This window comes from Notothenia coriiceps, unplaced genomic scaffold, assembly GCF_000735185.1.
Source record: "Notothenia coriiceps isolate Sejong01 unplaced genomic scaffold, NC01 NC01_scaffold00026424, whole genome shotgun sequence".
Classification (NCBI taxonomy): Eukaryota; Metazoa; Chordata; class Actinopteri; order Perciformes; family Nototheniidae; genus Notothenia; species Notothenia coriiceps.
The window spans coordinates 2,785,529-2,801,472 of NW_011359125.1; the positions used below are offsets into that span (position 1 = coordinate 2,785,529).

Consider the following 15,944-nt stretch of genomic DNA (forward strand, 5'->3'; position numbering starts at 1 on the left):
ATTTCACTAAATAATAATTGTGTCCAAACAAACTAGGAAAGGAATATTTTCATGATATCTATGAAAGAAATGCCAGTATTTAAATACATTTTAGCTTTAATTAATGAGTATTTATTGAGTGTTTTGTCTTCTTTTATAATTAGACTCAAAATACGGAGGTGGGCGGAGAGTCTGTAACAATGTTACCATTCTTGTAATCGGCTCCCGAGTATTTACACCATATTATCATATTGGTGTAAATATATTATCATGATGTCAATTTATCATTTTCTAAATATTGCAGTTATTTTCAATAATGCTATATTGTGTGATGATAGTCATAACTGGTATTGTAGTATACAAATATGTTGGTTACAATGCATATTCAATGTGTAATGGAAATGCCAGCAAAATCTAATATAATATACTGTACTTTAACAACAGTTGTACACAAGACAACAGATAGTTGTGTATGCTGAGCTGAGCCTGGAATGGACACACACACACACATTAAAAAAAGGAAAAAAAACTCTAAAATAAAATACGGAGATAACATGTAAAAAAAAAGTAATTTACCTTACCACAAGTAGCCTCTATTACTGTAATTTTAAATGATATCTTTTTCTTTTAACATATATTATTTGTTATCTAGAGTTATACACCTCTAGAAAACAGAATAATTATCTTTAAATAAATTATAAAGAAAAGCTAAAATACAGAAAATTACTTTTATTATTACAAAGAAGTACCGTATATCTAAGACCATTTACAAGTAAAACACAAAGAAAATAACTTAATTTTACTTTCCAAAAGCCTTAGTTTACATTAACTATCAAATGTTTTGCCAAAAAAATCTGTAATTTTACATGAAATGACTTTATAATTCCATTAAATATTTTTCTTTTAACATATATATCTATATATATGTATATAGAACATAGAACAAATCAAACAGATAAAATAGTGCAATTAAATACAAATAAAATAGAATAGAAATAGTGCAAGAAGAGTCTATATGCAAGTCAATGGAATATGATTACACTGCCGTACCAGGCCGTGATGCAGCCAGTCAGGATACTCTATATGGTGCACCTGTAGAAGATGCAGAGTATCCTGGAGTCCATGTTGAACCTCCTCAGCCTGCGGAACAATTACCTCATAATGTCCAGGGACTTTTCACAGGCAGAGAAAACATATACATGTTGAGAGGAAACTGCATTTTTTTTTTAAACCACCCATACGAACAAATTCCAAACTTAATTGCATCACAACAGAAGGTGTTTATCTGTGGAATAACTGTAATGATGAGCTGAAATACTGTGCAACTTTATCTAAACTAAAACTCTCATTTAGAAACCAAATCCTGTTTCTGAGCAGGACCTGTGAAGTGATGCTTGCTATTTCTTGTCGTTGTAAAAGTTATTTCGTTTTGGTTGTTTTGTTCAAAATAATGATTTGTTTAACCCTCCGATATCACTGTGGACGTTTTTGTCCATATGGGTAATTTTTCACTTTTCATTTTACAATAACTTTGGTTGTGTTGTTGCAAATGGCCTAATTTTTTGCAACAAGGCTATTTTTCTCGATCTATTTTGGAATTCGGTCTTTAATTCACTGTGTAACAAATCGACTACGCAAATTAGTCATTCGAGACAAAAATGTCCACTGCAAAATACTTTGATAAAAACATTATATTCAAAGGTTTTTTTCACAACTTTTTTAGGGTCAATCTTTAAANTCTGTTCATATAAAACCCACACTGCTCAAACTTGGTATATTTGTGTATTTATTTATTTTTGGGGCTATGGGAATGAAGAGAAAAAAAATATATGAGCATTTTATGAGCATGGGATTTTGACCCCTCATATAAACATGCTGCGCTATACTTTGCGGCCACACGCCGTTGTCAAGCAATGCTTATTGATTAGGTCCTTTGAAAAGCAGGCAGTCATATAATTAACTAGAACTAGCTAGATCTGATAGATTTGGACATAGACGCACGCGAGTGAAGTATAACCGGACGCGCGAGAGAGATCAGAGAGCAGATCAGCTGCTGCTGACGGAGAACACGCAGCTCTGCATTATCTCCGCTGTGATGGATCGTTGAACCGAGCAACATACACTAAGAGTTAGACCTAACACACTTAGCTAGTTTATCTACTCTGGAACAAGCTAAACTAGTTATAAATATATTTATTCTTTTCTGTCGGGTCACTTATTACAGGTTCAGCGAGCTGCACAAGACTGACGGGCTGTCAGTGGAGGTAGAGGAAAAGAGAGCACCCCGTTTATTTTTCCCATTTTATTATCCAGAATTACTGTAAATGCATTAATTATGTTTGTTTTTTTCAAATCTCACGTACCCCCTGCAGTACTCCAACGTACCCCTAGGGGTCCGCGTACCCCCATTTGAGAACCACTGATCTAGAGTGTCAAATGCTTTGGCTAAGTCAATAAACAATGCAAAACAAACATATTTTTTATCCAAAGCAGCCTTAATATCATCTAAGACTTTCAGACTGGCAGTCACAGTACTGTGCTTTGATCTGAATCCAGATTGTATAGGGTTAAGGGTGTTGTGTGAATTAAAAAAAAGTTTTAGCTGAGTAGAAACTAGGGACTCAAGAATCTTTGATAACACAGAAAGATTTGAGATAGGACGATAATTATTTAACTCAGTGGGATCACCAGCTTTCAAGAGGGGCGATACAAGAGCTTGCTTCCACACAGCTGGCAGTGTGTGAGTGGACAGGGAGAGATTAAAAATATCAGTTACTGGTTGTGCTATAATCTGAGCTGCAATTTTTAAAAAGAAAGGGTCGAGGCCGTCAGGCCCGGCAGACTTTTTAGGATCAATTGAGTGCAAACCCTGTAAGACTTCAGAGACCGAGAAAGAAGCAAAATCAAAAACAGGGGAGCTCATCTCTTGACTAGGGCTGTGAGTACGACCATTTAGAGAGTCATGACTTTGCTCATCAAAAATGTGACCAGCCTTTTTGAAGTGAGCATTGAAAGCATTAGACATACCATCTGAATCTGAAATAAAATAATCACTGACCTTCAGTTTTTGTGGGAAACTAGAAACCTTCTTGTTCTGAAGTGATTTAATTGTTTTCCAGAACTTAGAATGGTCATTAAAACAATCAGTGGTTAAGCTCAGATAGTAATCAGCTTTAGCTTTTTTAATAAGGGCTGAACGTTTATTTCTGAGGACACGAAAAAGAAGCCAGTCATCACTAGTGTTAGACTTTCTAGCTAAAGACCATTGCTATTGCGATCATGAATTAGATCAGATAATTCTCTAGTAAACCATGGAGTGTTCCTATTCTTAACTCTGAATTTTCTAAGGGGGGCATGTCTATTAATAATCTATAAAAAGTGATCAACAAAGAATTGGACCGCAACATTGACAGATGGAATTAATGCAATGAAGTGCCATTTAACCTCCGCCAGATCATGTTGGAAAGCCTGCTCAGAGAAGTGTTTGAAGCAGCGCCTGAGCACAATAAGGCCCTTAGCTTTGAGCAACTTAGTGCTCCTAATGCAAGCAATAGTGCAATGGTCACTGATATCATTAGGAAAAACACACATATTTATGAGCTGCATTTGTTAGAATGACATCTATAAGGGTATCGTTATTAGGTTTGGCAGGGTTTATTCTAGTGGGACTATCAATAAGCTGAGTTAAGTTCAAAGAATCACAAACCTGCTAAAACTGTGAAGATTTATCACTCAACCAGTCCCAATTGAAATCACCCAATAATATGATTTCAGAAGAAAACGTTGACAACAATTCAGTAGGGCTAGTAGTTGCATCCATGATGGCCTATAACAGCCAATAACAGTGAGAGGAGCATTTGCTATAGTTATTTGGACTGCTAGCAACTCAAATTGCCTTGGAATTGAAATTGAATGAAGGACAGAGAACTGTGGTTTCTCAGCAGTGTATAATAGCAGTTGCAACACCACCAGCTCTGCCCTTACGATCCGTCCTGAATACATTATATCCATCAATGTGAATAAAAGTGTCAGTGACAGATGGTTTATATGCTAGTTATTGAGATATTTCTACATTTATTTTTACATTTTATAAATGTAATTTCTTTATTTAAATAAGGTCACTATCTTTCCATATATAGCAGCGGCCTGACGAAGATTTGCTTATAATTCAAAGATAGTGAACCTAGTTTCTGATGACGGAATTTCTAATAACTTGTAAAATTATGCACAAGACATACAGTAGTATTTGTAGATAGTTACAGCTATAAATACACAGAGTCATAAAGATTCAATATAGTGTGAAATAGATGATTTGGCAATCTCAAAGCCACTTAAAGGAATAAATGATGTAATTGTTCCTAAACATGGCCCCCCATTTACTTCAATTAATTAAAAACATGTCATTCTTAGTTAACTGTCAAAGCATGCGAGGAAAAAGAAAAATGTTTTCTTCAGCAATTGGAAGTAAAACAGGGTGAGTATTTCCATTAAGTATTCCATTAAGCGGAAATAAAAATTATTATAAATGGCTTTATTTTATAAAATAAAAAACAATGATTTTGTGTGAGAGCTCTGGATTGAACAGTAGCTACAGTAACAGATTGGTGTAGTCAGCACACAAAGGTCGAGTCTTGGCACAACATGGAGGCGCGGGGTACTAAACAGTGCACCCTTGTGTCGCTGCTCTTTCACTGCCCTTGCTGTGGCCTCTAACTATCACACACACACACACACACACACACACACACACACACACACACACACACACACACACACACACACACACACACACACACACACACACACACACACACACACAGGGTGCAAACCTTTACACCAAGTTGAGAAACTGTCCGGCACAGTGGAATAAGTGACGCTCAGAAGTGTCTGGGAATGTTGAAGCTATAATCAGCACAATGTTCTTTGTTCCTTCTTTCTTTCTTTCTTTTTCCTCCCTCCCTCCCTTTCTCCTCTTTGGAGAGTTGCAACAGCTGCCACGAGCTGTGTGGCTGAAGATGATTGGATTTATCCAGGAGAGAGTTCACTGTGGGCCAGGTGCTGCCGTGGGAATCCTTCTCAGGAGGAAAATCTCCCTTTCACAAATCCTCATGTGGTCATCAGTCTGTGAACCGTAAGCGCACTTCACTGACTGCAGGACATGACTTTCTTTCCAGGCACATTGAAAAGTGATACAAATGTTGTTTTGGTTCAAATGTTTGTTGGGAAAAGCTCATCTGCTTTCTTCTGAGAGTTAGACTAAAATATCAATATCTCACATAATGTACCTATACAATGAATATGAAGCTATTGCTAGCAGCCACTTAACTTAGCTTAGCACACAGACTGGAAACAGCAGAGCAGGCGGCCGGTTAGCATAGCCTAGCAACTCATACTACAAAACAATCCGTTTTTCAGATATTTATGTACAATGCTTTGGTTTATCACTTACATTTAAACGCAATACATGTGCAGACACGTATACATGGGAAATATAAAAATCTTACACTAATACATTAGTAACTGGAGGTGTCAACCTGGAAGTGGAGCAGAAGTAAATTGCTAACAAATGAAAATACTCAAGTAAAGTAAGTACTAGTACTTGTGGGCAGCAAAAGTGCCTCAACAAGTCTGGAATCAAACACAAGAGGGAGATATTGCAGCAGGAGTTTCAGTCTCACTAATGTGTGAATTCATCCTATATTTCTGTAAAGATGGTTTAATGTACTGTGTCATGCATATTATAACAAATTACAATCGTTCACTAATGCCTGACATTGACCAATTGAGAAATCAAGAAAATATTTGGTAGATTAATTGATAATAGAAGTAATTGTTAGCTGCTTCCCAAAGGGAAATGTTGAACTGTAAGTGTTTCAATGTTATATGACAGATTAAATAATAACTTTATGTCTTCCATATGATATGGACTCGCAGTAAAACCATCAGTAAGGCAAGTTTATTAATATAGCACCTTTCAACACAAGGCCATTCAAAGTGCTTTACAACAATGAAAGACATTAAGAAAATGGCATTTTAAAACAGTCATTAAAAAAAAGTCTTCAGCCTGGATTTAAAAGTAGTCAGAGTTGCAGTACAGCTTGCTACCCTTTTCCCTCAACCTATCCTGAGGGAGTGCATGTACGTAGACACGTTTAGCTGCTATAGGCTTAGACTGTCGGGGGACACCTTACTTCTTCCTTCTCTCTGTCTATACCTGTGTACTCTCATGTTCCGAATAACCCAGCTTCCCCCAAATTTCTTTTTGGTGTCTATGTACCCCGGGATCCTGAGTCGTGGCTGATCCTGTTGCTGTGGTCCTGAGTCCTGGATCCTGGATCCTGAGTCCTGGACTTCGAGTCGTGGCTGAACCTGTCACTGTGGTCTTCCCTGATGCCTCCCACAGGATTGTTGACATCCTTGTGGATTCATCTTTACAGAGACATGCATTTCCAAACATTTGGTCTACCTATGTTGCAAATGTATTATCTTTTCAATTTACAAAAGGCATCTATTGCACGTCTGTCCGTCCTGGGAGAGGGATCCCTCCTCTGTTGCTCTCCCTGAGGTTTCTCCCATGTCTCCCTTTAAACTGTGGGGTTTTCTCTGGAAGTTTTTCCTTGTACGATGTGAGGGTCTAAGGACAGAGGGTGTCGTATTGTCATAGTGATATTCTGTACAAACTGTGAAGTCCACTGAGACAAATGTAACATTTGTGATATTGGGCTATATAAATAAACTTGATTGATTGATTGATTGATTGATTGATCCCGGGAAGTACTGCAGGGTTTCACAGCAGGTGTTGTTTTTCTATTAAATATTGCATTATATAAACTACAAATCATGGCATGTGGAATAAATACAATAATTAAACTTAATGCAGATTTTAAACCTTTGACCGACATGTTTTGATCATACAATGGTAGATTTTAAGAATTGGGGAAGGAAAACGTTGCAATACATTTTAAGATGTTTATTTTACTTACTTTGTCTCATGTGTCGGCTCATTTCTCCTTCATTTACTAATAGTTAACATTAGATCACCTGGGGAAATGTCATGGTAATATTTATACCGGATTCATCTAAAGGAGTCTGTTATAATGTGTACAGTGTGCTGCATTAATATTGCAGTGAATTGAAGTCCCCTTGTTTTCAGCTTTTCCTACTGCTGTTCAGTTAGTGTTGTGCTGCTCAGGTGATGTCATCCTCTTAACAGAGATGTTGGTTTTACAATGCTTCACATCACTGCAGCTGCACCGAGGAAGCAGTTTATCAATCCTTCATTTGACCCAAACCTTAAACAGATGCTTTTTATATGATGGACGACGGAGAGCGATAGTTGGTTTTACACTTGACTTTTGAATGATTGAAAGATGGACTTCAGTCTGACTGCTGCCGTTTACCTCCTGGTCATCACACGCTACATGGTAAGTTTGCAACTATCAAAAGGAAATATTGTACAAAATCTGCAACAGTTACTATAAACCGTTATTTATGTATTTGGGAAATGTCCCTAAATGATAGTTAGAACAACCGTGGGTTACAGTGATGCAGGGGGATGAAAACATGTATTAGACACTGTGCATAACGTCTTGTAGAATGTAATGAAAACTAAGGTGAGCATCAATTCAATTAACCCGCTTTTTTTTTGGTGCCCATTTTATTTTATTCTATCAGGCGATGTCAACTCATCCAGAGTGTTTAATTGTTCTTTATATACAAAATAAAGAAAATGAGTGTAAACTACAGATGAACGCGAATGCTTCACTTCAGCCGAGTAATACAAGTGCAGGTAACTGATCTAGGGACACAAATAAATGAAGTTCAAAGCATAATAGAAAGATTTTCTCAGTGATTCCTATGTATTTGAATGTTAAGGTTGTGTGATGGAGTGGGACGGAGTGAGTTGTTGGCCGTCTGCCTCTGAGGGACAGATGATCTCTGTCCACTGTCCTCTGCCCTTACTGAAGCCTGACACTCCTCCAGGTAAACGTTCTATATCACACACAGACACCATCAAGTCTGCAGAGTAACCTTTAAAAAGGGATTCTAACAAGAAAATTATAACATTTAAAAGACAATGCTTCTGTAGATGCAATAAAAAAGTCAGTTAAAACTATGTTAAATGAATGAAACGTACATTTAAAGACACATTTTCGGCATAAATGCTACTATAATTAAAATAACAATTATTCAAACGTCTGAATGTAAAGTCAAGGTGTCGCCCTGTTGTCTGAATACTGTCCTCCCTACTTTGCATGGGATAATTATTATAATGTTTATAGGAATATATTGTATGTCCCCACACAATACCATATTATTAACTTACTTATTTAATTTATTTCAATAATCTAAAAAATATTTTGTGTTGCAGAAATATATACAATTCACAATTTCTCTCTTATGTAGTCATTTGATTCAGTTACCTACATCTAATAGCATAACAACAAGGCTTCATTTATTTCCAAGGATTGTTTTAGAAATTATTTTTTTGATTTAAGACTTTAGCATCCTAAAGTATCCTGAAACGTTTCCCTCACAGTTCTCATCACGAGGCAGTGTACAGACCGAGGATGGAGTGAGCCCAGCGTGCCGTATTATACAGCCTGTTACTATGAAGGTGAAGAGGAAGAGGAAGATGGAGACATGGGCAAAGAGGTACAGTGGAGAGTTCAGCATGCCTTATGATCTGATTCAAATCCCTTTTGCCAGCAGGGAACTAGAGATTCAGTCCTTTAAGTCTCTGATTAATCAATATTTCATAGTTCCCTCCAGAAAAACTACTTTGATACCCTGAGGTTGATCTACAGCGTCGGGTACGGAGCGTCTCTGGCTGCTCTCTTCATCGCTGTTCTGCTCTTCTGATGCTTCAGGTTGCTTTATTTTCACATCATAACAACTTAGAGTCAAATCTAGAAATTCAAATGTAATAACAAAATCTTTGTGACAATGTCTCCTCTCAGGAGGCTGCTCTGCACGCGCAACTACATCCACCTCCACCTGTTTGCGAGCTTCATGCTGAGGAGTCTCGCTGTGTTCGTCAAAGATGTCGTGTTGTTTGCCGACAAAAGCACGGACCACTGCACCGTGTCCACAGTAAGAACAGCGGGGGGGGGGGTCAAAATGAGGGTGTTTTATTTATGAAGAGTATTTTCATTATCGGTAAATTTGTCTTTGTGTCCTACATTTTGTAGTCATCTATACAAGATGGTTATTGGTCAATCTGCCAATTATTGTGTTTTTGGAGAAATTCAAAATGTCCATGAGCCCAAGATGACTTGATGTCTTATTTCGTCTGGGAAAAGTACAATCCCAAATTATTTTGTATGGCGCAAAAAAACCCTCCGGTTTCAAAAGTTTTAATCTGAAAATATTTGTGCATGTTTGCCCTTTTTTTATTCAGTAAATGACTGAAACGAATTATGCAATTTGCCAAGTGAAATGTTGAGATAAACCTGTGTATGAGAGCGCACTTATTCCCGCCTCCAAGCCCCATCCACCACCCGTTCTTCAAAGGTGGTCTAACTTACAAGGTTCGCAAGCTGCTCGAGGTCCGCAATAGGGGTCGAGGCAAGCAATTCCTGGTGGATTGGAAGGGTTATGGTCTCGAGGAAAGGTGCTGGGTTCCTGCAAGATTCATTGTTGACAAAACTCTGATTCAGGATTTTTATGATCGGCCTGGGCCATCAGGAGTCGGCCCTAGAGGGGGGGTACTGTTGTGCACCGACAGAAATGTTGAGATTTATGTTGTTTTTGGGTTGTATTGTTTTCCACTTCCTGTTTTGTTTTGTCACTTACCGTTTACCTGTCATTCCAGACTCATCAACACCAGCCCCAGCCCGGATTGTGTTCACCTGTCACCCCTTCTGTGTCTCCTGTGCTCATCAGCGTCAGCCCCGACCTTGATTGTTCCCACCTGTGTCTGATTGTCTTGTGTTTAAATTCCCCTGTTGCCCAGTGTTCTTTGTCTAGTGCCATGGTCAGATCTTGCGCTTGTCTTTTGCCACAGTCAGGTCTATGCTCTTTAAGTGCTCTTGTGAGAGTTTTTGATCCTCACTACGTGAGCCTTTCATTTTGTTCTCCATTTTTGTAGAGACCATTTTTTGTTGATCATTTTTGCTGTTCTTGGAAAAATAAAGTATCTTACAAATACTTTACCTCTGTCTCCCGGGTCATACAATTGGGTCCTACCTCCTAAGTGTCTGAGTTCGTAACAGTTTTTAAGTAAAAAACAATTGACAAATAACAAAGTAAGAGAGCAAGTATTGCAAACGCCTCCAAACATTCATATAAAATGGAGTACTTGACAATATAAATATTATAAGGATGCTAGAAATGAAAATGTGCAAAAGCTCACAGTGTAAAGTACGTAATGTATAAAGTATAATGTGCAATGTAAAGAGATCATTGTGAAAAAGATATGCATTAGTAACCAATTGAGATTTGAAGTGTACGTTACATTTTGTGAACAGGAGAAAAGTCTATCTCGTAATAAATTCTAATACTTTTTTTGTTGATTGACTGATTGAAGTCGAGTTTGCATTTAAACGGGCCTACTCTAAAACAATTAGATCATTGTTCATAACCATATCGCAATTAAAACCGACCTTGATGTACAAAATATAAAAAAAACACTTTTGTGCTTTAAAAGGTCTCCTGCAAAATGCAAAATACACTTTTTGATGTCCTCTATACATAAATATGTGTCCCTGAAAATACAACCCTCTCTCTTTTCCCCCACACCACACAACCCGTGAGAGAGAAAGCATTTGAGCTCCATACTTTTTCAGAAATAATCCTTGATGTGGTTTGGAACATAATATGGCGTTTAATCATGGCAGCATTTAGCTGAGTATCTGGGTAGAATTCTCCTGCGTGAGCTCTCGTCTCAGCTTTACTTTATTTATTTTAATAATCTACGGACCCAGAATCAGCATTTCTTTAACAGGGCTGAAATAGAGTGGTATGAGGCATGGCTAGAATGGCTGATCTGTATTTTGAGCAAAACACTTTATACAGTAGACAGGTTTTTTTATATATCTGAGACCTATGGCATATGCCTAATAATAGTATAATAGGAGACCTTTAACACTTTTATGCTACAACAGAAGATTTATACGATACGATAATACTTTATTGTTCAGATCAAGTCTGAAATTTGACTTGCATCACAGCAGCTCCATGTGTAACATCAACATAGACAAATGTGAAGACACAATACATGAAAAACAAACAACAAACATTTAACATAACAGCACTATCACTGAGAAAAAACATACTATAAGAGCCTTCAGCGTGCATTTGATCTCGGATCAGATCTGAATTTACTGTGGGGATTGACTGATGCACAAAGGAGTGCTGCCTTCAGTGTGACTTTATTGCATCGTGGGACCCTGTATCCCCCATTGGATGGTAGCAGTTCATATTCGCTGTTCAGAACATGGTTTGGGTCCGAGATGATGTTGTTGGACAGTAGGGGCTGACTGGGACTAAAAATCAGCCCGGGACTCTCGACTGGCCCACTTCGGTACCGCAAGTAAATACCGCTAGTAAATTGACAAGGGGGAGGGGGGTGACTTATCCGACCGGCCCACCTCGGTACCGCAAGTAAATACCGCTAGTAAATTGTCGACGGGGGGATGCTAGTCATAAAGTCTCTGACAGGGTTGACCAACAATCTTTGAGAAGATTGTGAACAGATACATTACAGTAATGTAAGGCACAACTTTTGGAAGAATGATAAATGCTTTGATTTGAAACTGTTCTGTAATGTTAAACCCTTTATTTCTCCTCAGCTCTGGTGCAAAGCGTCTGCGACGTTCTTCCACTTCTGTGTTCTGTGTAACTTCTGCTGGCTGCTGGTGGAGGGTCTGTACCTGCAGAGCCTGCTGCTCTTCACCTTCTCTCACACCACCAAGCTCTTCAGGGTCTACGCCGTCATCGGCTGGGGTTTGCAGTATTTAGATTCATGCTAACTGTATCCATGTGTATCCACCTGTATTGCTGATTAAGGATCTGATTTTATAGGTACTCCCTCAGTGACTCTTGTAATCTGGGCCCTGCTGAAGAATCAGCTTGATGATGATGGGTCAGTATTGTGCAAATATCTCTCAGATTTTCACATCATTATTTGATGTTAATGGAGGGTCATTTCTGTATGTACAGGTGTTGGGATAACCTGGAGAGCCACTTGTGGTGGATTATCAAGATTCCCATCCTGCTCTCCATCTTTGTAAGCACATGTTCACCACACATATCTCCAGCAAGAACTACATTCTGGGATTGATTTTGAACATGTCCGCTTTTAACGCTTTTCTTATAGCAGCTTGGAAGTGACAATATATCCCCAGAGGAAGCTTTCTTGCTTTCCTTTTTAAAGGGATAGCTCAATCTTTTGGGGAAATAAGGCTATATGCTTTAATACGAAGAGTTACACGAAAAGATTGATACCACTTGTGGTGAAAGAAGCATTCTCTTTGACTTGCAGAATAAGTAGCAAAACTATAAGGTAAACATATTCTGTCCTTACTTAGGAATACATTCAAACATCTGCGCATTAAGGAAACTCAAAGTACCAAAAGTATTCATTATGCAGAATTATCAAAACTGATATGCCCATTCCAGAATAATATAGACTAACATTTTATGAATGAGTTGATGTGTTCATTCACTTTCACACTGCTGGAAGATTTTCTTAATATGCTGCCCAGTTACTTAACCTATAAACACATCATATCAATTAGTTTGTAGATTGTATAATTCATCTCAATCTGCAAGATTCTAAAGCTAAATGAAGTGAAGAAAAAGTCTAATATTTCCCTCTGAAATGTACATTTATTTTTTGTTATACAATCTACTCATGCATACCATATTTATATACAGTATGTCTAATAAGTATGTTACAAAATTAAACAGACAGCAAACATGTACAGTTAAAAAAAAGCTTTTGAGATTGATTGTTATATTTGGATGGACATGGTGCTAGCTGTTTCCCCCTTTTTCCTGTCTTTATGCTAAAATAAGTGACTGGCTGCTAGCTGTAGCTTCATATTTATAGGTTACCTGAAAGTGGGAACAATAATCTTATCAAACTCTCGGCCAAAAGTTTCATCCATACCTTTAATCAAATGTGTTGATTTGTCAGACTGATTTTGTAATGGACATATTGTTTTTCATGGATAAATTATTCCTACAGAAGACATTCAATATTAAACAAATGACCATCACATTGGGGGTACATGTCTCATCATTTTAAAGAATGTAATCCAAAACAAAATGTACATTAAATGGTCTTCAACATTTTGTCTTCAGTAATTGTAATGTTATTTAAAATTCCTGTTTCCTTGTTTCTTGTCTAACATTGTAATTCATGGTCAACTATGCGCATTTAGCTGCTGTAATGAAGAATCATCTCAGACTTGAACTGAGGAAAGAGTAATATTGCATCGTGTATTGAGTCTGCAGTAACTGTGATAAAATACTCAACAGGTGAACCTCGGGATCTTCCTGAACATCAGCAGGATCATTGTTCAGAAAACAAAGGCCACACATGTAAACCAAAGTGATACCCGGCTTTACAGGTAACTCTCTCCACCCTCCCATCTCTCCTCTGTCAGTGTGTAAAGTGTCCTCTGCTGTCCTCTGTCAGTGTGTAAAGTGTCCTCTGCTGTCCTCTGTCAGTGTGTAAAGTGTCCTCTGCTGTCCTCTGCAGGACCCTGCTGCGCTCCACCCTGCTGCTCATCCCTCTGTTCGGGGTTCACTACGTGGTGTTTGCTCTGATCCCAGAACATCTGGGCGTGGGGCCTCGACTCTACTTTGAGTTAGTTTTAGGCTCCTTCCAGGTAACAGATCTATTATATAAATCTATTCAACAATACTGTATCTGTGGACTATTGGTAAAAGACATTTGACAGTTCGTTTCTGATTATTGTTTTGATTAAAGTTTGGTCTAAAAAAGACAAATTGACAAATTGTATTTGATCATCTTTTTCTGAAAAAAAGTAATTGTTTGTCCAACTAGTGGCCCCTATTAATGGTCATATCAACAGCAACAAACAAATGTTAACATTTGGTATGAATTCATACATGGCGGCTGTGGCTCAGTGGATAATGTGCTAGAATTCAAATCAGGGGATAGCAAGTTCTAGGCCCACTGCAGTCAGCATGTCGTTGTGTCCCTGGGCAAGATATTTCACCCCAAATTGCTCCTGTGGGGATTGTCCACAGTACTGAATGTATGTAAATTGCTTTGGATAAAAGCGTCTAACAAATCTCATGTAATGTAATACATGCAATTACATCACTTTCCTAACTTTTGTTTCCTGTTACTCCAGGGTTTTATTGTTGCTCTGCTGTACTGCTATCTAAATGGAGAGGTAAGATAAGTTTGTATAAAACTAAAATCTACTGTACAACTCAATCAGTGTCAGAATGAACAGCATTAGATCCTCTTTTATCTTTCAGGTCCAAAAAGAAATCCAGAAAACGCTGAGAAGATGGTGGCCTAAGACAGAAACTAACGCCATCAATCTTCCAACACACTGAAGTAAAAATATATTGTACGTTGTTTCGTTTATTAGTTGTCAATTTTTTTAAAAGTCTCTTTGCTATCCAACCACATAAACCATTTATTATGTCACCTAAACATTATCTGTCTCTTTCTTTTTTTTTTATAAAATGCTGTTTAATTCATATTAAATTAATTGGATATAGACTATAGAGCAGGGGTGGGGAACCTAAGGCCTCCGGGCCGTATACGGTTCGCAAGACCATTTGATACGGCCCTCATGGTAATTTATAAACACACGTAAAAAAAAAAAAAATTAAGAAATCTAGACCGCAAAATAATTAAACAAGCGAGTGCCTGTTTTTCCTGGCCAAGGTCAGGGTCCTTGAACACAATACGAGCCTAACGTGTCATAACGTGGTATATGTCTCGTCTGACAGGGGTGTAGTTCTGCCGGAGAGCACCAGAACGTGTTGACTAGACATGTTGGTGCCCGAGGTGAGATTATGATTTGGCGCCCCTCTAAGCAATACACAATAGAATATATAAAGAATAAATGAAAAATCTCTACAAAAGACCAATACACTACAAAAACTGAAACGTATTGACATGTTGGTTATATACATAAAGAAGGTTTCAAGTGTATTCAGTATTGTATGAACATGTTTTAACTGGGGGGTGGACGTCACATCCTCTATGGGGGTCCGGGGGTATGACGTCCGGGGAAGATTTTTTAAAAACATTTTAAAGTAAAATGCTTCAATCTGGTGCACTTAGAGCAGAATTACTAGAGACTAGATCTAGGGGGTACAACTCTAAAACACCCATATGAAAAAGATCGGTTTACATTTTAATAATCAAATAAGTATGTGAACATAACCAATAACCTACAGTACCATAGCCAATGACAAATAAATGTAACGTATTTTATTTTTTGTTGTTCATTCATATCTTATTTTACCTATTTAACATATATTTATTAGGGCCGGGACTTTAACGCGTTAATTAAGATTAATTAATTACACAAAAATTAACGCGTTAAAAACACACACACAACACCACACTCACACACACATCACTACACACACGGGGCGTAGACATCGAGACACATAACAGAGATCAAGTATGGCTCGTAACAACTAATACTACTAGTATTGCATTTATGTATTCAGCACATACTTGGTAAGAACTTAAGGTAGTCATGTCAGGGCCGACGACACGAAAGGACAGTAGTAATTACCCCGCAGGATAGAAATACTGGCCGAGTCTCCTCTCCTCAAGAGTAAGAGATTGGCTGACGCAAGGGGAGGAGAGAGACTGAGCCAATGGGAGGAGCCGAGTGCGGCGAGAGCGAGCGTAGAGTGACACCCGCCCTGGATTAGAGCTTCTATCCTCAGGCTCCTCCCCCAATCTCTTTACTCTTTCCACGGGTCTGAGAGGCTGCGTGAGTGGAGGTGGATTC

At 38.1% G+C, this 15,944-nt stretch overlaps 1 protein-coding gene across 1 annotated transcript; it reads left to right on the top strand.

Moving 5' to 3' along the window:
* The first annotated feature begins 7,349 nt into the window (after window positions 1-7,349).
* Window positions 7,350-14,520, top strand: LOC104957157 (vasoactive intestinal polypeptide receptor 1). Its single transcript, XM_074112260.1, is given in 13 exon segments — window positions 7,350-7,403; window positions 7,654-7,768; window positions 7,855-7,962; window positions 8,519-8,634; window positions 8,752-8,849; window positions 8,940-9,072; window positions 11,772-11,925; window positions 12,004-12,064; window positions 12,142-12,208; window positions 13,465-13,556; window positions 13,688-13,817; window positions 14,310-14,351; window positions 14,440-14,520. Coding segments are annotated over 13 exon segments (1,251 nt in total).
* The last annotated feature ends 1,424 nt before the right edge of the window (window positions 14,521-15,944 follow it).